Source organism: Artibeus jamaicensis, unplaced genomic scaffold (genome assembly GCF_021234435.1).
Source record: "Artibeus jamaicensis isolate MK-2021 breed Jamaican fruit bat unplaced genomic scaffold, CSHL_Jam_final contig_1015, whole genome shotgun sequence".
Lineage (NCBI taxonomy): Eukaryota > Metazoa > Chordata > Mammalia > Chiroptera > Phyllostomidae > Artibeus > Artibeus jamaicensis.
The window spans coordinates 12,162,209-12,184,882 of NW_026521194.1; the positions used below are offsets into that span (position 1 = coordinate 12,162,209).

General features: G+C 36.2%; 1 protein-coding gene across 1 annotated transcript in view; it reads right to left on the reverse strand.

Moving 5' to 3' along the window:
* The window catches only part of SPAG16 (sperm associated antigen 16), a 752,806-nt gene that overhangs the window by 216,400 nt on the left and 513,732 nt on the right, over window positions 1–22,674 (reverse strand). The window contains exon 15 of the mRNA XM_053672035.1: window positions 10,259–10,385. Coding sequence (XP_053528010.1) covers window positions 10,259–10,385 — 127 coding nt within the window. The remainder of the gene's footprint in view (window positions 1–10,258; window positions 10,386–22,674) is intronic.

Sequence of the window (22,674 nt, forward strand, 5' to 3'; positions counted from 1 at the left end):
GCTATTATCCATGTCAAATGCCTCTGTATAAGTGTCCAAATTTGGAGGGGACACTGTTAAGTGCATAGCACAATTAAATGTCCAGAATGAGATTTCTGCAAGGCCGGTAAACTAGTGTAGCAATTCTGAAGGGCAATGTTGTAGTGCTTAGTGAGATCAAATAATATATACTCTATGGCATAGCAAGTCTACACCTGGTTATACCTCATAGAGAAACTCTCATAGACGCCATGTATGAAGGTGCTTAGTGAAGCCCATTGGGAGTAGCAGGAGTTCACAAGGGACTTAGGTGCCCATCACTAGGTATAGTGCATAAATAAAATGCTGAGATGAGTAAAATGGAATATTACCCAGAAGACAGAACCGATAAATATGATAGACATACATATTAATATGGGTAAAACTTAAGAACATAGTATAGAATAAAAAGAAACTGAATGGAATATGTAACAAAATATAGTGTTTAGAAGTCTTAGATACATGTATACACAAAATAATTCTAGACATTCTTCAAAGATATCTGCAAATCTAAGGGAACATGTCAAAAGCATGTGAAAAACTTTTATGGAGGATGGGAAGAAATAAGGGTAGGAATGGAACATGAAAGGAGAATAATAATAAAAATCTGGTGATTGCTGTCTATTATATGCAGAGAGGTATGACTGACTGAGTTCTTCACACCTTAGGAAGAAGAACAAAAAGAAGGGACAGAATAAGATGAAGGGAAGGGAGCTAAGTGAGAAGATGTGGAAAGAAGTAGACAAAGGGAAAGAGCAGAAGCACAAGAAATGTCATTGTTACAATTAAGTTGTGCTAAGGGTAAGAGGTTCATAATGCAACACTATGAAAGGCATAGTAAAAGGATAATAGAATGAAGCAGAGTAATCAAAACTTCAAATAAAACTGCGTCCATGAGGGGAGATATAGGGAAAAAACGCAGCTAACACAGGACTGCCATCTTTCCCCTCCCCCTCCCTCCACAGCTACAAGATGCTCTTCACTAGTTACTGTCTGATGGTACAGGGAACATGTTACATGTGGAACAGTTTAATTTACAGCTTCCCCAGTCATTATCTGCAGGTTCATGTCTATTGCTTCAATTTACTTTGTAAGTAATTTTTTTCCATCTCTTCATCATTAAATCCCAGAATTTAGAACCATACTTGGAAGATAGTATTGTTACACAAAATACTTGTCAACTGAATTAACATAATTTCCACCATTAGACAAACAAAACTACAAAAGAGAGAAGGATAAAATTCTTGGATAGAAGGCATGGCCTGAAATGCATATCTATTATGCAGAGATGTTTATCAAACTCAGTATTTTAAAACATTTACAGAGTACTGATTTTTATAACGCCAATACCACATTATTTCTTCTTTCCAATTTTTTTTTCTTTCACTAGTGGAGTGCATAGAAGGGATCTTGTATGGAGATGATTTTCAACTATTTTTATTTATAATCTTCTTATAGTACAAGTGTGAGAAGATAATTCTGAGTTCACTCATATTTGAGTAAGTCATATTTGAATATTGTTTGAAATTTAATTTTAGATAAGTCCGACTGCAAGTTATCATAAGTGCCAGCCATGCGGGTTCCGTCTCCAATGGTGGCGTGCTATTTTTCCAGGTTGATCTGCCTATATGTCAAACGGCATTTCCCCTTAAAGGACCCTTCTACTGAAAAGTATCCGTTTGGCAGATTAGGGATGATAATCTCTTTAATTTTGTATATAACTGTCTATTAAAAAAGAAGACAAATGCTTGCGCTACTTGTCTTTGGACAGTGAAGTGCGTGGGCTGCCAATTTTAACCATATTAAATTTAAATCTATAAACTATTATATGTTATTAGGTTAAAATAATGCATTCCTCTTAATACCATTACTTTATGTACCTTAGAAAAACTCAAAGATCTGATTATCTCTTATATCTTTATATAAATTCAGTTTTTCTTGATTAATAATGTATAAAAATGTCACTTGTCATATTTCAAAATGAGCTATGATAGCACGTGCGTGTAAATTTTTTTGCACCTAAAAACATGCAGGTACATTTTCAGCAGACTGTGTGCACTGGAATATTTTATTGCCCAGATAATATTAAGATATAGCTAGTCATGCCATTTATTTCTCACACTTGATATATAGATACACATTTTTTGAATTTTTTAATGTTAAAAAAGAATTTGGTATTAGCATATTGTTACATGCATGTAACTAATATAAATGCATTTGAATAACATTTATTTTATTAATACTATAAAGTAAAGTTTCATTAAATGTGATAGCATTAACTTTGAATTTGTTATTATTTGAACATTTTCTAGATTTAAATTGTTTATATATAATTATGAATATAAACTTGGTAGTGGACTTCCAAGGAGATACTTTATTTATATACAAAAGTATTTTTAAGTACTTCTGCTCATCTCTGCCTATATTACAAATATTATTCTACATAGTATTACATTACAGAGCTAAGCAACAATTAAAATTACCCTTATTTTAAAAAACGCTATACAAAATTGAGAAATTAACCCCATAAGTGCAACTTCTTTCTATCATCTGGGTAATGGCAGCTGTGCAGGTGACTGTACCTGCATGATGCTGTACTTTATACCATTAAAAGTTGTTTCCTGCTCTGATTTAAACAGAATGGGGTCAGATTCTTACTATCTCATATAGTGCTGTAAGAAGAGTTCAATCAAGCCATTAATTTATTAAAATGTTGGAACTTATGCCTTCTTTTTGGGTCAAAACTCCTGTTGAAACAAACTGAATGCAAGAATAAATGTTATGTATAGCTGAGCAATACAGCTGTTGTTTAAATTTGAGGCTCACTTTTTAAATGACCTTGATTTTTACATCAACTTTTATTTCTCTTTGGGTCAAGGAAAAATGGAATGTTTTACTTACATTTTGACATTTTATTTTTCACTTTTAACTAGTATAAAAAGCATTTAAGTTTTATTTTAGTTTTTTTTTCTCAGACTACCATGTCCTAATAGTCATAAAAAAATAAGATGGACAATTCAGGTTGTAAACCCAATTGATGAAGTCACCTGATTCAAACCTCTCATTGTAGAGATGATGAAGTTGAAGTCAACGGTGATTAAGTGTCCTGCTCAATTTCTTGTTACAAATCAGAAATGAGCAGCGATCTTGATCCTTTGCAGCCTCACTTTGTGATTGACTCAAATGTCCTTTGCTGACTCACGCGATGTGAATAATTTATGGATGGCTCTGCTACTTCAATCCAGAACCAGATAAGATATATGTAAGTATTAGGGATATTAAATAATTATCCTTAAAACTGAAAAGACAATGCCAGAAGGGAGGCTTCATAGCTTGTGCAGTGGTGTTGTCATTACTCTAAGTACACAACCATTCAAACATTACCTGAAAGCAACCAGGCTTTGTTACATGTATACACTCTGCTGCTTTTGAAGGTCAGTAACTTTTATTTATATTAACCTTTCAATTTATGCAATTCAAATGCATTTCAGTTCTCAGAATTGATGATCTGTTATTGAAATAATGGTGTAAATATTTAACAACAGATAGTGCATTTTCATTAACAAATTGGAATGAATAGACAATGAAAACTGATTTACAGCGATGACACTTTGCACGATTTATGAATATTATCCCTGAATTAAAATATCTTTGGTCAATATACTTTTAATTTAAGTTTTTAAGGTCTCCCTGCTATTACTTGAATGTTATTTTTCCTACTTGTCATCAGGTAAACAAAACTGTTTCTAACACCAGGGATAGCATGACAAAACCAAAGGTGGGGGAGAAATTATATATGTGTGTGTGTGTATTTGTTTAATATGTGAGTATACAAATTATATATTTATTAATATATGTCTATAACTGAAGCTCTCAAAACTCTTTAGAGTGGAAAAATGGAACCAAACTCACTTCTGTGATGATTGAAAAAGAAAGCACCTTGCCCAGTTTTTAGAGTATAATAAATACACCCGGTGCTTTGTCCCAGGTATTAGTCATAGACTTGGGTCTACAAGGGAGATACATTCTCTGATTTCCATACCTCCTCCAATTCCTTTCTCCAGTTGCAGAGGAGCCCACAATCTACTCTAGAACAAAATAATTTTGCATACACAACACAGCCTCTGAAAAGGGGATAAGTAGTGAGATTATAAATACTTGAGTAGGGTTATCTGGTCACTTTTTCTCTTACATTTTATCTTCTTTGTGGCTTGCTTTCTTAGGAAATTGATGTAGTAGGAAGGGCTTGCTTTTAGAAAAGCAACGTAGATTCTCTGTGTCATACTCCTTAGATGATAAAAGAGGTTAGGTGAGCTTGCTTTCTCCTATTCTCATTTCAATTTCTAATCAGGCTGGGACTTAAAATAAATGGTAGAGAAGGAATCCTGTATAAATCCTCACGTAACCCAGCCCTGATTACTCTGATAAGAATTTATATCAAGGTGTAGGGTTGGAGTTCCAGATCCCATTAGGCACTTAGAATACCCCCTTGTGCATGAAACATCCCCCAAACCTGGCAGATAATACAATAGTCAGGCTGTCCTCTTTTCCTTCTTCTCCAAGAGACAACAGATTGACAACTAGTGACAAGATCCTGTGTCTCAGCTTCAAGTCAAACACTGTCAAGTGGTCATTCAAGGATTAGTTAAATATTCATAGAAAATAAATCATCTCTCCTAACAGATCATATAGCAGTATGAATCTGAATGCTATTTATCACATAAGAGGCAATATAACATACAGTTTAAAGTCTAGACTCTGGAATTAGATGACCTGGCTTTTAATTATGATGTCATCACATTTGATCAGCTAGCTGTCATTGGGCTTGTTAACTTTTTGTCCCAGTTTCCTGATCTGTGGAAAGGGAACACACTAAAAGCCTCACTGAGCTGGAGGAAAGATAGAATAGGTTTTTGCATGAGCCAACTCAGATGGTTCAGTAAACATCAGTGAAGGGACCAGATCCAGAGTGTGGGTTGAGGTTGTCGCACCACGGGGATAATGAATACCCTTCTGAGCGCTCTACTTTGGCAACTTTTTTTTTCTCCTGTAAGGAGTAAGACATTAAATATTTTAGGCTTCACAGGCCATATGGTCCCTGTTGCAAATGCTCACTTCTGCTGCTGTCCTGTGAAAGCAGCCTCAGAAAATATGTAAATGAATGGGGGTAGCTGTGTTCTGTTCAAGCTATATCTGAACACAGGTCAAGCTGGCCCTTGGGCAGTAGTGTGGCAATCCCAGCTCTAGCAACTGTCTTTGAATTGCAAGATTTTTTTTCACCCTGGTTGGTGGGGACACAAACTGTTTCTAGATTTGGATGAGCCCTGGGGAACTTTCCTTTTAGCTCTGCAGACAGGCCTTTTTCCCCTGGCCTTAGGTTAGCAGATACTAATTCCTATTCGGCTGAAGACCAGCAGACATCTCCCGCACATCTCCAGAGCTCACTCTCTGCGGCTTTCTCCCTCCTGTAGTCTGCCCTGTACATTCCGGCTGCCCTGGCCTCTCTGGACGGCCGGCTCTGTCTCCTCAACTCTGGGAGGCTGCAGGTGTCCCTTCCGTTTTTGTTCATCCTGAACTGTGACCTAGAACCTTCTCCCAGCAGTGTTCCGGGGCTCTCGTAGGGCTTATTTGCTGCCCCTCTCTCAGGTATAACTGTCTTTCATTGCCCAATGTTTGATGTTTGAAAAAACACTGTTTTATACCTTTTGTCTGTTCTTTTTAAAATTATTTTTAGGTGTTTCAGGTAGTAGGGTAAATCTGGTCCCTGCCTGTTTATCTTGGAAGTGGAAATCCCAATAGGTTTTTATTATTTCATATACAAGTCTCAGAAACATTCAGAAATTTCACCCAGACTGTTCAGCTAGTACGTGTTGTAGACAAAAATCAAAACCAGGGCTTCTCTAACTTCTCAATGAGTACTTCCCTCCTTACGCCACAGTGCTTCTGTAAGAAAGAATTAACTACAGTCTGTCTTTTATACACAAAACAATGAACTGAAGCCTTTACTAACAAAAATAAATAAATCTAATTTGAACAAAAGATTTTTTGTGGGTATTTTACTATATTTTGAAAAATGTTGGAGGGATCTTATACTTTTCATATTTTCCAGTGAAATGATGGCCTCCCACACAGCCCCCCCCCGCCCCAATTCTAGCATTTTCACTGTGGTTCTGCTTGTGGAGAATATTTAGTTTTTTTCTCCAAAACAAAGAGAAACCTTGCCCATTTTGATGATCTGACACTGTTAAGTTCTCTACAGGAGAGTCCTCATCTGGCTCAAGCTTTAGCTCTTGTACTTATCTAGGAATGTGACTTTGCTAACATACTGGAATTACCTTTGACAAAGGAGAGAAATGCATGTACTGCTAAACTACATAAACATGAGGAAGTGAGAAATGTGGAAGCATAAGTATAAATTCTCACATTTCATTTTTATTACTTTACGGAACTCTATTTCACATTCTCTGAAATTGTAATAAATTGTCGAATGATAAAACATATGGCATCTGAGTGTTCCAAGTGAGAGATATTATTTAGATAGCAAATATTGGCAGAAATGTGTAGCATTATATTACCAGGAGGTTTCTCTGTTTAATGAGAAAGAAACACTTATCCTTTTACAAATACATGAGTTACAAATATATACTAATATATGTATATATCTGTAAACACTGATAATATGTTTGTCACAAGCAATGTATTTGCAAATAAAACATTATGTAAATAACGCGGTGCCATATGCACCGCCTCTTTTAAATGTGTGAAAAGCAGGTTTCGTACAAGCAACCGAAAAACTGAACTCGAGATGGTGATTCACACATCTTTAAATCATTTGATTTTAATGACATCATATATGTAATGTTATATACAACTTTACTTCTTAGGTAACCACTTAAATTATTTCTAATATTTCATGAAAGTGAGGTTTGACTCTTCTTTCTTCAACATTTATTCATTGGTGTTTACGTTTTCAGTAGAACCTGTACTGGCACACAATCTTAGGCATCTTATTTGCATACCAATGTATACATACATTTTTCTCTCATCCCTAAAATGAATGGAATGTCTTTATAAGACTCCTTCTAGCCAGAATATAACATAGTAGGTTACTATACCAGGATTTCCACATTTTAGGATACACATTATCCTTTCAAAAAACATTAGAACACCATAAGAAGTGATTTCTTCCAGGGGGAACCTCAGTTTGGGGAAATTAAATAATTTATTTAAAGACCTACATCCAAGATTGCTCTATCCAGCAAAGCTTTCACTTAGAATGGAAGGGCAGATAAAGTGCTTCTCAGATAAGGTCAAGTTAAAGGAGTTCATCATCACCAAGCCCTTATTATCTGAAATGTTAAAGGGACTTACCTAAGAAAAAGAAGATGAAAAATATGAACAGTGAAAGGACAGCAAACTCACAGTTATTAAGAATCACACCTAAAACAAAAGCAAACTAAGAGGACAGCTAGATCAGGAGCAGAACCATAGAAATGGAGATCACATGGAGGGTTAGCAGCAGGGGAGTGGGAGGAGGAGAGATGGGGAGAAGGTACAGAAAATAAGTAGCATAGACAGTAGGTAGAAAAGAGATAGGGGGGAGGGCAAGAATAGTATGGAAAATATAGAATCTAAAGAACTTGAGACACATGGTCATAAACTAAAGGGGGGAATGGTGGGGGAGGGGTGTGCAGGGTGGAGGGGAATGAAGGGGGGAATGGGACAACTGTAATGGCATAATCAATAAAATATATTTAAAAAAATAAAAATACAGTGTGAATGCCTAAGGCTCTGAATTATAATATATACTCTTCTACTACACCTCTGGTTTTCAAATTTTTTTTATCAAAGATACATTTTTTAAATGATACAGAAATGATAAGAAACTGCAATTTTAAAACATGTAAAGTAGTATTTTTATTTGCACATACTTACTTTTACAAATTCAAAATGAGAATATTTATTTGTGAGGTTAATAAATAATGAGGCAATTCTGGTATATATATATATATATATATATATATATATATATACACACACACACACACACACAGAATAAGTCAAATGTTATGGATAACAACTTCAGGCTCTTAATGAGCCTTCCCCAATTTATTTCTATACTGTGTTGAATTTGCAGTGACAATAAATTCCTTATTTCTAAAGATAAATCATTGTACATGGAAAAAGTTCTTTTAAACAAAACACTTCATAATCTCGAGATGTTCTTCAATTAAATTGATCCAGAAACATAAAGTATGATTATAATTTTTGTTTATATGTAAATTTAGAATACTGAACATTCCTGATATTAAATATTTCAAAATGCTATATTTTCATGTGTATTTTATAATATTATAGGGATGTTACACATATATTTCCAATGACTTTTGCTCAGGTCCCAGGACATAGCTGAAGCAGAACAGAATCTGTCTCAGAGTTAAGTTGTAACAAATAATCCCTAGGTATACAGAACTGTGCAGTTTAATTCTATCATAGAATTTCAACCTGGAATGTGAGTTGGCACAACTTAACTAATGTGGGCCCTCAGTAAATGTTGATTAAGAGTGTCCATATACTCCTGCTTTTTTTAAAATCCTTGTATTGGCTTGCTACTGGGAATAAATAAAAGTATGTCAAATTAATGTATATTTTGAGCTTATTAAGTTAGATTTGATTTTACCCTCATAGTCCAAATATTTTCATGATATAATTTTATTGTACTTTTAAAGACTCTTTTCCTGAATAAATACAGATTAAAAGAGATTTATGCATCTCTATTCTCATTTAGGTTTTGTTTTGCTCTTGGCTTGAATTTCTTCTTCACTTGGTTAAGATGAACATAATTTCTGGTATTTGGCTTTGTGATTTTCACATCTCTCATTGGACTTTGTGTTTGCTCTTCCTCATTTTGTCAACTTTTGAGATATTTCAACCCCTTTAAATGACTCTTCATTTAGATCACTTTTCTTCTACAGAGGCACAAATTTCTCACTATTAAATGAGAAGAAGGCTTATGACAGTAATTTCTCAAACAGATAGAATGAAAATTAATTATAGTATATTTTTTAAAGAAATGATCAAAAGGGTGGAAAGGTCAGGTTGAAACTATATTCCCCCTAGTTTTCCATGTTTCGAATGTGTGCCCCCATGTTCAATGCAATGCTATTCATGGAGGCCAAGACATGGAGACAACCAAAACGTCCTTTGGTAGAGGACTGGAAAAAGAAGATGTGATACATACATACTATGGAATACTACTCAGCCACAAGAAAGATAAAGTACTGCCATTTGCAACAACATGGATGGATCTTGAGAATATTATGCTACATGAAATAAATCAGTCAGAAAAAGCTAAGAACCACATACTTTCGCATATAGATGGGATATAAAACTGAAACCCAGAGGCACAGACACAACACAGTATGGTGGTTACCAGACAGAAGGGGGTGGGGGGTAGGGGGAAGGGGGTCAATATGTGGTGATGGAAGAGGATTTGACTTGGGTGGTGGCACACATGCAATGTACAGGTCATGTGTCACAGTAACGTGCACTTGAATCCTATGTGATTTTACTAACCCATGTCCCCCCAATAAATTTAATAAAATGAATGAATGAATGAATGAATAAACCTAAATATTCTTACTAACCAACGTCATACCAATAGTTCATCCTTAATAATGATAGTTCAGATTGATAATGTTTATATTATTTTGTAAAAATGCTAAACACAACCAAATAACAACATAAAGTGCAGAGCACATAATTGTAGCAATACAATTACTACATTTCAAATAAATTATAAAATCTAGAGAATCTAGGGTAGTTTGGCAAATTTTTATAAGACTAAATTATTTCATTAAAAATGTTTTACTTTTATTTTCTCAAACTTTTGTTTTTCTTTACTCTCAGCCATTTTGTTCTCAGAAAAAATAATTTACTTACCTTGCACGATGATTCTAAGGAACATGGGCTCCAAGGTTTTTCATGGCGCCACCAGGAACTTGTGTTATATATTAACGCACACTTACCTCCTCTATGCTTCTTCCTTCACTTGTATAATACATATAGTGCTTTCATAATGTGACATATGATACAAAATACAATAAAATATAATGTAATATTTTCTAATATAATGGCATGAACAAAAATTTACATAGGAGAAAACTAAAGTGGAGACAGAAAATAGTTTCAGAACAACAAAAGGTGTTTGACTGGTCATGATTATTAAGCGAAATCTTACCTGATGAATCAAAGTTTACTCGATTGCCAGAACTCGGACCTACATCAATGGACACAATCGGTAAGAGTTTGCGGAAGTCCCACAGTTTTATAACTCCACAGGAATCACAGGATGCTATAATGTGATCCTTTAAAGTGTATAAAAAAAGAAATGTGTATACATATATATTACATATATACAAAAATATGTAGTAACACAAAAGAAATTTGTGTTATAGTTTTATTAAGTCCACAGGAATACTCTCCTCTAAACTAAAAGGTAATTTATTATACTTTTAAACAGAAAGTTGTTACAAAATGATCATTTAAATACATGAAAATCTCTATTAAATTTTGGAATATTTATTTTTCAGAAAATCATCTTTTTGATTAGTTATATTAGAATATGCACTAAAACTAAAATGCACACACCCTTGCAACTTATTTATATACACACACATATGCTGTACAAAGGATGGGGCAAAAGTAGGTTCACAGTTGTCCATATGGAAAATAACACAGTAATTAATACATAATAATACAAGAATAAACTCTGTGTTCCACATACTCACAACTGTAAACCTACTTGTGCCCTATTCTGTATGATATAAATCATCCACACACAAAAAACCTATACACACAAAAACACTGCACTAAGAGGGCATCTCGCTTTATGTGCTGTAATTAGTAAATATGATCATTCAAAAATAAAAACATAGGTCGGAAAACAAAAGAACGTAAGGCAAGAAGACTTTTAATCATCGAAGACAGAATCGCTAGGGCCAGGTGACACCGAAGGGAAGGAAACAGTGTTGCCTGTGGTCTGTGAGATGAAATTGCTGGAAGTCTTTGGGACTTTTGGGTCATCCGTAATAGGATAAGGATAAAGGGCACTGGATAAAGATGGAAAATGAAAGGAAGAGTGAGTGGACTCAAGTGTTACGGAAACAGGAATGGCTATGTTCCCAATATGTAAGTATCAGCACGGGCACATCAATTCCTAGCTCAGGGTCTGTCTACACCCCTCAGGCTGGCTCCTCATATGTGTACTGAGCATCCCTTCTTGTCTGGGACCGGGACATAGTGGTGGGTAAGAGGGGCTTCTGTTCTCCAGCAACTCATAGGCTACATTCATTCTCATCATTTTGTCATTTAATTTCTATGTCCACTAACCAATTAAATATGAGTATTGGCAATATTAGTCCCATAAATAAAGTTTATGATAAGTCATTATACTGCTTCCATTCAATATATAGTATCTTTTTCAGCTCTAGCTTAATTTTTTAATGCCAAATCAAAAATCATACTTCTATTCTTCCTAAATATTCTAAAATGTTAAAGATAGCTTGATTATTGCACAGTTTTCCTTCTCATCATTTTCAACTAGCTTATGCAAATTTTCTCATTCACTCCTTGATTTCTGCCCCTTCTTTAAAATATGAGTATCTTGTACTGCACTCCAAGTGGACTTTGTTTTTCCCTAAGCACACCAGTGATGCAACAAATGCCATTAGTAGTAAAATTCTGTAACTGTAGCCACAGGCAAAGAAATACAACATCCTTGTCCCCAATTTAATAAATGGGATGTTTAATCTTCTTTATGACTTAAAAGGAACATGGAGAACTTGGAATGTTTTCAAATATGTAAACATGCATTGTAAGAATTGTGAAGAATCAGTAAATTTAAGTTTCAGAAAAGTTCTCAAGATTAGCAGGGAATATTAATGTTAGAAATTAGAAGTCTTTCCAGATAAAAGGGCTTTCAAACATCTTTCAAAAGTAAAAAAAAAATGAATCCTTTTTTTCTATTCTGAGAACAGAATAAATATAATTAGAATTTAATTTGGATGCACTTTACACCAAAGGCAGGTTGTGGACTTGATGTACTTTTCTTGTCTGAATAATAAAAACTGAATGTAACCCTAAAGCATGTTTTATACCACTGGGTATTGAAATCTGAGGAAATACACTTAAAATAAAAACAGTTCAGTCACTTTCAGAGTAAAAATATGTATTTAAATACTTTTAATATTTTTGCATTTAACTTTTACTGCTGCTGTCCAATGATCAGTGTATAACTGCTTGATAATACTAAAATAATAGTCAATATTTATTAAGTGCTTTCAATGAACCAAGTACTATGCTAAATGTTTTATTAATAAAAGAGTAGATATTATTTTAAATAGTTTTGAATAGCATAATTTAGCCAGATTTTTTCCTATTTCCCAAGAGAGTTAGAAGCTATGGCAAAGTATGATAAAACTAATATAATAACCTAGTAAGTGATACAGAAATGTTGGTGCTCAGATTTGATAACCAAGACTTTCTGCTAGTGAAAACACAACTTCACTACACCTCCAGTTAGCCCACGAGGCCCACGCAGTGCCCATGGCAGTGTCTGGAGCAGAACAGAATTCAGAAACACGTGTTAAACCAACAATGAGGAAAGCCTCGATGAAGCTTACTGAGAAGTTTTACTTTAGTTCAAGTCCACCCATAGCAGTCTTGAGGTAAATATTAGTTCTAACCCTGATGGCTTCTGAATCATTTAGAATAAAAAGGAAGAGGTAGAAGATGCAGAGAATACAGAACCAAAAACTTAGAATATCCTCAGGACCCAGTATCCCTCCTCCTCCTCCCTCCTGCAAAATGGAAGGCCGTCTGCCAATCAATTCCCTCCCACAGGGCATGAGAAGCTGTTAGAATACTGCTGGTGTTAATGGCAGAGTGTGAGCTTTGAGGATTCTGGAGATGGAGACTGTGGGAAAGGGATTACTTGACCACCTGGGGAAAAGCAAATTATTTATCTAAAACTTGTTAAGTAAGAAAAACAGCCCTGAGTGGTGTAGCTCAGTGGATTGGGCTTGGGCCATGAACCAAAGGGTTGCTGGTTCAATTCCCAGTCAGGGCACATACCTGAGTTTGGGGCCAGGTCCCTAGTAGGGGGCATGTGAGAGACAACCAGACATTAATGTTTCTCTCCCTCTCTTTCTCCCTCCCTTCCCCTCTCTTTAAAAAATTAATAAATAAAACGTTAAAAAAAGAAAAACAATGGTTAGTGATTGTTAGATGCTAAATCTAAACAAAGAAAGATAGATTTTAAAGAAAAAAAGTTTTAGAGATATATCATTATGTGCAATCATCCCATTTCACAGATGAGGAAAATGAGAATTAAGGAGGTCAAGTGACTTTCCTAAAGTTACCTAGGCAGGTTGATTTGGAGTGAGCATTACTGCATAAGCCTGGCTGACTTCAGAGTCTGGGATTTTAACAAACATATTCTATTTTAGAAACATGTACCATAATATATCACAAATGTTTAACTATATTAAATATATTTCCCCATTAGGATACATTTAAGTAAGCCAATAACTCAGATCAATACTTGTCACAAAGATGGTTCTTACAATATTATTTTTAAGATGGAGCAGTAGAAATGTAAGAAGATAATTCTCAATGAGTGGATAAATAGACATGTAAGTAAATTACTATTTTAATGTTGTAGACTGCTCTGCCTGATTTTAGGAATTGTATCTCTACCCCTTGTGGCTAAGGGCAGGGTGAGAGAGAGACGACCTTTGGAATGCCAGGCGCAGGAGACAAAGCCTGTCTCTGGTAGCAAACGCTGCCTCAGTTCCTCTCCCTGCCCCCAGAGCTTGGTTGGAAGTCAATGACGGGTAAGACCCCTCACAGCGGGGGGCAACCTAAGCCAGACTGGATCACTTGGGAGGCCTTCATGGAAGGACTGGTGGGGGGGGGCTGCAACAGAGAGCAATGGACTCTTGTCCCCCGGCTTTGTCAAAGCTGGAGTCCCCATGTTCTCTGGGAGAAGTGCTTCCTGGCTCTAATCCCCTTAAGCCTGAATACCTGATGGGGAGAGGTGCAGCTCCTGGCCTTGCTAGAGCGTGTCCTGGGGAAAAATCTGGCATCACAAAGACTTGCTGATTAACCTGTGAAATCTGCTCTGCTAAGAGTGCTTTCATTCATATGATAAGGGTCCGAGAGGAAATGAGCATGTCTCCCAAAGTTTCTGCAACTCTCTTCCTGACAGACACTGACTCATAGTAAGCCCTCAGATTTCTTTGTAATGTTATCTACTGTTTGATCCTTGCCACCCTGTATTCCTGTGTATTACAACCCAATAAGAGGCTATGGAAGAGGGCACTCGGGGCCTTTTTCTCCTTGGAGAAACTGGCCGCTGCTGGCCTTTGTCTCCCCTGAGAAACTGGCCACAGCCCACTCCTCTTTCCCCCAAACAGATCTCATCTTTTCTTGGCCATATTTATTCATTCGCGCATGTCCGTGGCACTGGGGGGACTTGCGGAGAGGTCGCTCCCACATTTTAACAAGTAATTTAACTAGACATTTCCAAAAATTGTTAATACAAGGATAATTACTCACATGTAGTCCAATGAAAGAAGAAACCAACAGTTGTTTACACTGTCTGATGCACACACAGAAAACGTATGTTGAAAATAAGAGTGGTAGGAACCAAATCAGAAATGATTATCTTTTGGTGGTAGGATAAATTGTTTTTTTTAATTTGCTCCATTTAGCATTTTCAAAATTCAAGTTTAATGGGATTAGCACATATTAATTGTTATAATCAGCAAGGACATTTTAATAAATAAATAATGAAATCAAAACATCATACACACTACCTGTCAAGTGATCTCATTTTCATAACTTAAAATTCTACTATATAAAATGGGCAAGGAAGAGGGTTCATCAAGCAAATGGCAGAAACATTAAGCCCCAAAATATCAGCTGCTTTCGATATGTGAAGGTAATGACCTGCAACTTGGTATTAAGGTATAACTATAATAAAATGTTTAGGCTCATTAGGAGAAAAATTAGTATTTCAAACATTTTTAGTATACTGATACATTAGCCTGTCTCTTAGGACAGGCCTGTGCAGCATTAACTGTGAGCTCATTACACCATTTCTGCGGTACTCTAATGGCACAAATAAGGCAAAGAAATTATGGAATTAGAACGGAAAGAGAAGGTAAAATTTGGGAGTGCTCAAGGCTAAAGAAGAAGGGAACGCCAAGCATTGGAAAGTGGTAGATCCGATTGCTGATGTCAGCACATACTTCTTCCCAATGCCATTGTCAATCTGTTAGGCATAAATAATTTATATCCTAGTCATGCTCCAAGTATGTGGAAGCTGGACATCTCAAAAATAATTACTTACCATCTACGGAATACAACACTACACTACATAGTCGCAGCGACTTGTTCAAAGTGATTTACATTTATTATCTCAGTTAACCCTCATCTTTATGGCTGCATTATACTGCATTACTATTCAGATGAGAAAAACAAGACTTGTAATGTTAGAAAGCTTGCCCAAAGTCATTTTGTTAGTCAAACAGATCCAGGATCCAAACCTTGTTGAACTGAATTAAGTATCCAAGCCCGTAAGCTCGTAACCAGGAAAATAGTTTGCATGCCCTGACTTAGAGGCTTCGGAGACCAGAAGCCAATGAAGGAGCATGTAAGTGCTTGTGGAGCCTGCTCTGTTATTAAGGCAGAACACCCTGAAAAAACTAACAGTACTTTGACAAAATATCAACAAATATGTATTAGCAAAGAACAAACTGAACAAGCAGGTATTTAAATTCATAAGGTAGAAGAATAATTAGAAATAGATGAAGAAAATTAATGTATATAAAGGAACAAGTATTTACTGGGCTGTACTATGCCCCTGGCTTGGGGCCAAATGTGAGAGATCTAATGGAGATAAATTCGAAAGGAACCTGTAGCTAATTGCCAAAGATAGAGCCATAATCAAGCAATGAGTACAAAGTTAAATGCTGGAAGCAGGTACGGGGTTGTTCACATTAAAAGTGGAACCTACTTGAAGCCTGCAGATCAGGGGTTTCTTGTAGGGATGCAGGCCTAGGATATGTCCATTAAAGGTAAGCAGCTTTCTAGAAATAACCTTTCAATGGATTAAGATTACAAACAGATACCAGGGAAGAGAAGACAGGAAGGCATCATTGGTATTAAAAAACGGCACAATGAGCCCTGCCTAGGTGACTCAGTTGGTTGGAGCATAGTTCCATACACCAAAGGGTGGTGGGTTCAATTCCCAGTCAAGGCACATACCTAGGTTGTGGGTTTGATCCCCAGTCGGGGTGCGTAGGGACAGCAACCAATCAATGTTTCTCTCCCACATCGATGCTTCTCTCGGTCTCTCTCTCCCTTCCTCCCTCTCCAAAAGCAATAAGAAACACACACCCTCTGGTGAGAACTGAAAAAACATGGCAGGATGATAGAGCACAAAAACAGAAATTAGCATATCTCACTGTGGGGAATATGGTGGATTCATGATGAGGTTAACAATGTGTAAAAATTCTGAAGAGCTTTTGGAGCTCACACTGAGAAATGTGAATTTTATGTATGATGTAAAACACTCTTATGTATCTTGAGCATAAATATTGATATATTAAAAAGAATGTTTTAAGGCCAGTCATCTCAGTGAGTTAAGCAGGTACTGTTGAGCGCAAAACGGTGTCTGAGGGCCTGAAAAGCAAGCGAACATTGCTTTCCTGTGGTTTTCTAGTTAGTGCCGGAAGACTAACCAAGAGTTAGAAACCAGGCAAACTGGACCAGTGGAAAATCTTTCGCTTCATTCACCCAAGAAATATTGATTGAGACTACTACCTAGTAGTAGGTTCTGATTTAAGGGGTGAAAATATGGGAGTGGACAAAACAGAAGTCCTGGTGACACGGAACTCGTACACCAGTGGGAAGAATCCTACAATAAATAAAGTAAATCAGTAAAATATGTGACATGGGGTACAAAGGATAAACGATGTATAGAGAAGTAATATCTGGCAGGAGGAATGCTGAAATGTAAATAGCCTGGCCAGGTAGGGTTTCACTAGGCAGATGGCCTTTGAGTCAGAAGCAGCCAGGTTTGTGGGGACCGCTGCGCTGTAGGGAAGAAGCCGGGTTAGGAAGGGGGAGACCAAGATCAAAGGCCCTGGAACTGAAGCTGGCTTCAAATCCATCAGATGCATGAAGAGATACAAGCAAACTCACATGTAAATAAAGTGGAAGGTTTTCATATTTAATTGCGGCACATATTATTATTTGATTTTGACATAGTGACCTTGGAACTAGCAGAAGTTGAGGGTGAATACGATGGACGTTAGGGGTGAGGGAGGGTGGAGATGCAGCTTGTTAGTGAACGTGGCCAGACGATAGTCTAAGTACAGCTTGCAGTTTTCTAATTCTTCTGTCACTTTCCCCGTTAAACTAGGAAATACCAGATTTAACTGAAACATGCCAATAGACTTCCCACCAGTCTTTAAGCAATTATATTGACACAAGTGCACAATTAAAGTAGTCACTCAACTGAATAATTCATACACACACTCACAGAGACACACACAGAGCAGGTATTTTCCTAAAATGTTTATCACTTGAGATCTTTGCCTCTGCACATCAACTTATTTTTCCCTAAACAATCATTTTTAAATAAAGCACACAAGTCTTATATATTTACATTTGAACGAAGCCTGAAATGATGATATTTATAAAAGATTTTTATTGCTTGATTTATTTTTAGAGAGAGGGGAAGGAAGGGAGACAGACAGGGAGAGAAACATCAATGTGTGGATGCCTCTTGTGTTCCCCACCGGGGACCTGGCCTGAGACCCAGACATGTACCCTGACTGGGAATTGAACTGCTGACCTTTTGATTCACAGGCTGGCACTCAATCCACTGAGACACACACCAGCTGGGGCTGCACTAATGATCTCATTTCCGAAAACAACCCACAATAATGGGCAATCCAATTTGAGAATTAAAGGACATTCAAATTTTTTAAAAACTACGTTTTCTACTGCTGAACTTCCCTTTGATCCATTTTATCGAGCTGCTGTAACTCATCCATTTTCTAGAATAGGACATTTCTACCCCTCCAATAGTCCATTTCCTTTTGTTAGGGTGAGTGGAACAAAAAAAATGTGTACATGACTTTAAAAGGTGATGAAACTGTTTTTTAAGGACTCTATAAAATTATTTGTCATTCATTAAATACTGACCAGACAAGCATTCCCTGTTAGAATGGCCTTCTGCCCCATATGTGGGGATGGACTAGAGAGGACAGGAAAGATGCAATTTGGAAATGAATAAGACATGATCCTAGACCTTAATGCACTACAGCATCATCTTGTTTGAACTAATTTTTAAACCTAAGTGAAATGAAATGTATTGTCCTGTGACTTTATATTTTGGAAATATTTATACATGAGAATAAAACGCATGTAGGTGGATCTCCTTTTCAACACACTTGAAAATACACAGAGCGTTTTCTTCCCCAACACCCTTCATCCCTGGCTGGACCCATGTTCTGTGTGGTAACTTGGAACCCAGCACACCGCTGCTCCACTCTTTCCATTTACCAAACCAAGGCACAGAGCGTTCTGTTTGGCGTCTGAAGTAAACAGCTTGTGAGGCTGTTGGAGCAGCTTTTGCATTCATTTACATTAAACAACTGGAGATCACAGGACTCCCGGAAGAGTAGAAGCTAGCCACAATTGCTACTGCACTTCAGATAGTATACCAGGGATGACAATTTTAATGGTGCAGACAGTTGCATTCATTAATCTGTTGTCCTTTAGCAGGGGAGAAAACCAGTCCTTTTGTATTTCCCAGAGTGATGGAGGGGGCAGGGCAGGGAGTGAAAACTCCAGAAGCGCTAGTCTTCTGAGCCAGTGACAAGAGGTCAGTGAGGGGCTTGGAACCTGAATGTCCACCTGAGCAGCTGACATAGGTATATGTCCCGAAATATCCAGTGAAATCTGTTTCTTTCCTACTTGGAAAAAGTTATGATTTTTTTAAATGTACCTAAATCAACTCCACAAATATTTATGGAGTGCTTATTATGAACAAGGTACAAATTCATATCTCTAGTAAGTTCAAAATTCATCATTTCTATAGTGCTTAGCTAGAGCTTTAAAAATATGTATGTATTTTTACCTATTAGGGTGAAATAAAACAAATCATAGATAGCAACAGCTCCTTAATGACTGTTCTTAATTACAGTCCTGTTTTTCTTTGTCTTTCTGCTCTCCAATCTTTGCAGCAGATATTATCTGTAGATCCATACAGATTCTGTTAAATCTGTTTCATTTATTGCGAGAGCATCTTAAGGTATTACTCTGTTTGACAGAAGTCTTTTTAAAGTGGCCAATTACTATTGATTACCACAGTGTTCACCATAATAACATTGCTGGGATAACCTGCAATGAATTGATTTTCCTTTAATACGTACATAAGTGCAGTTGCATCAACTCAGGGCAGCTTGACATATATAGCATTGGTAATTTATGCATAGGTTTGTGTCATCATAATGTTTATTTACATTACTGAGCTTCAAGTTAGACTATACCTGGCTGTAGCTATATTGCAGTGATTAGATGAAATATTCTCAAATTTATATTTGCTTCATAAAAATAGATGAAAGGATTAAGCTATATATATTTTACTAAAATTCACAGTTTTTTTAAGAACTAGTGCTTTACTAGGCTGTGCTTCTCTTGGCACAGAATGTTTAAAGAAACTATTTTTTTCACTAGAGAAACAATCATATTTTCTTGACGCTGTCAATTGCTGCCACAGAAATCTCTTCGGAGAATGAAAAGTTACAAACCCCGAAGGGCACAGTCTATCCTTGACAATTTCAGCTATGCTAAACATAACATAATAGGGACGCCATCCAGAATGTAATGATTTGGTTTCTTTTGTAATTTTGCGTTTGGATATGTAAATTGAAAACCATCTATTTCTAAGAAAAATTTCTACCCCTCAGCCGAAGGAGAGAAATTTTGAACATCTTCGTTCGATTCCGATAGCAATCCCCATCTTTGCAGTCTGAATTTTCCCTAGCTCACAGGCACTCTGAGATGTGGATGCAACCAGCATTTAAAGTCAGAAACAAAAGGTTCTTTTGCTTCCCTAGCACCCAAGTCAAGGGATATCTGAAATTCTTAAAATAAATAAGATGAAAACTTAAATACTTTAAGAAAACTAGAATAAGTTAGGTTTCTGAATGTAATCTAAATATAGCAGCTTAAATTTCCTTAGCTAGAAAAACTTGAGTTTTTTGATAATTGCTATTAAATTGGGGTGGGATGAGAGGCAGAACATGGTGGTAATTGACATACGGGGCCCCAAGGCCATTGTTAAATCTGCCACAGGAAGTTCCCCACCATCTGTGGGGAGACATAACTTTTAAAACATTTTCCCTGCAGGGCCACTCTGAGTATACAAATTAAACTTCTGAAGAGGAAGGGCAGATTCTTGGGCCCTGCCTGGAGTTTTGCATGTTAATGAGCAGTCACGTCTTGAGGTAAGGATTCACAGGGTCACATTCACCCAGGAACACGCAATTAAGTGGGGAAAATTACATTAAAGGGGATAATCAAGTTATCTTGTAATTACGCTTTTGAGTAAATTGGTGTGACAATTCTTTGTGCTCTAATTATGTGGCTCGGGGATAATGGATGGTGCGTTATACTTATTACCTACGTGTAAAACAGTCTCTGACAAACTCATGCTGTTATCATACATGTGATTTTCCAAACTTTTTAAATCATATGCAAGTCCAGGCTGACTACAGTTAATCATGACTGTAGAAAAACATATAATTTTACATGGATATTATGATATTTAGAACATGCTCTATCCTTTGAAACTGTTCAAATGAGGCAGTTGTTTTGCAAGACCACATACTTCAATGGCCAAATAATCTGAACAGTAACATTGTTTTCTATAAAAGTAGTAAATATATATTGAACTATTTTTGGCAGCTATATGCTCAGGATAAACATGGGAAGGCTGCAAAGTGTACTAAACTTTAAAATAATATTTTAAGATCGATAGCATAAAATAAATTTAATCCTGTCACAGCAAACATTATCTTAATTTTAATTATGTCTTCTTTTATATAACCCTTGCATTCTGACCTACAGCGACTTCCTGATATATCCTAATCAATTGATTACTTTCTGTACCAAGAACTATGCCAAGAGCTATGGGATTAAAAAAAAAGTTAAGGTATTAGTCAGCCAAAAGAATCTCTTATACTGCCCATAGTGGGGCATTTATTTTTTTTTAACAAATAAACATTTGTGAAGCCACAGATAATGCGCTGGAGTTCCTCTAACGTGACCTCAACAATCCCACACTTTAACCACTAACAATGTAGGTTAACAGTTACCTCTACATGTAAAGTATTTCATCTGCTTATTCTAATCCTAGCATGCCCCCTGTGTCCTGTTACTCCATTAGGCCACATTTCTACCACCTCAGGAACTTGGTCTTTGCCACACTGCCTCTGCTTGAATTTTTCCTTAAGATCATTGCATGATCATTGCATGATCATTTGAATATCTTTTTCTCAAAGTTCCTCCCTGACCATACTATTACAAGCCCCAACTTTTACCTCATTACACTTTTTACCCTAATTTATTTGCTCATGCAGTATTTATTATTCTTGAGACTATTCATTTGTTTACTTGTTTATTGTCTCTGGTTCTTAGCAGAATATAAAGTCCAGATGGACAGGACTTGATATTGTTCATTGCTGTAGTCTCAAGATTTAGAACAGGTCCTGAGACATAGTAGGAGCTCAGTAAAGATTTGCTAAATTATCCTTGGCTGGTGTGGCTCAGTGAGTTGAGTGCCAGTCTGGGAACTGAAAGGTTGCTGGGTTGATTCCCCATCAGGGCACATGATTGGGTTGCAGCCACAGTTGCCTGTTGGGGCGATGGGGGCCAGAGGCAACTGATTGATCAAATCAATGTTTCTTTACCTCTCTTTCTCTTTCCCTTTTCCTCTATCTGGAAATGAAGAAATAGAATCTTTAAAAATTTGCTAAGTTAAAGGCCATTACTGAATTTTTCATGTATGACCAAAAGATTGTCATTCAAAGGCTATATATATATATATATATATATATATATATATATACACAAAAACAAATGATTCATTTTATAGTCAAAGAGGAAGTATCAAGAAATATGACATAGTCACGTTGCTTCTAATTTTCCTGGAGCCATCAAGAAAATTACAAATGATTGAATTTATCTTTATGTAACAGTAGAAATTACTAAAGGTTAAACTTTGGGGACAGGGTGACAAAATCTTAAATGTACTATTCCTTTTCATTTACAGTGTTGAATTTACAAGAATGAAACAAAGTAGAAATAAAAGGAAAAGGCCTTTATCAATTTATTACAGCTAAAAAGTTTCTAATTATTTTTTATTTGTAAAAATTCTTTTTTTCTTTTACTTCTCTTTAATTTTTCTCTTTGAAATTGTTTTATGTTAAGGCAAGGTTATTTCATAAAAGATGAGTTTAAGGATATTGTAGTATGAGATTAGTTTAAAAGATATATAATTGAATTTTAGATATG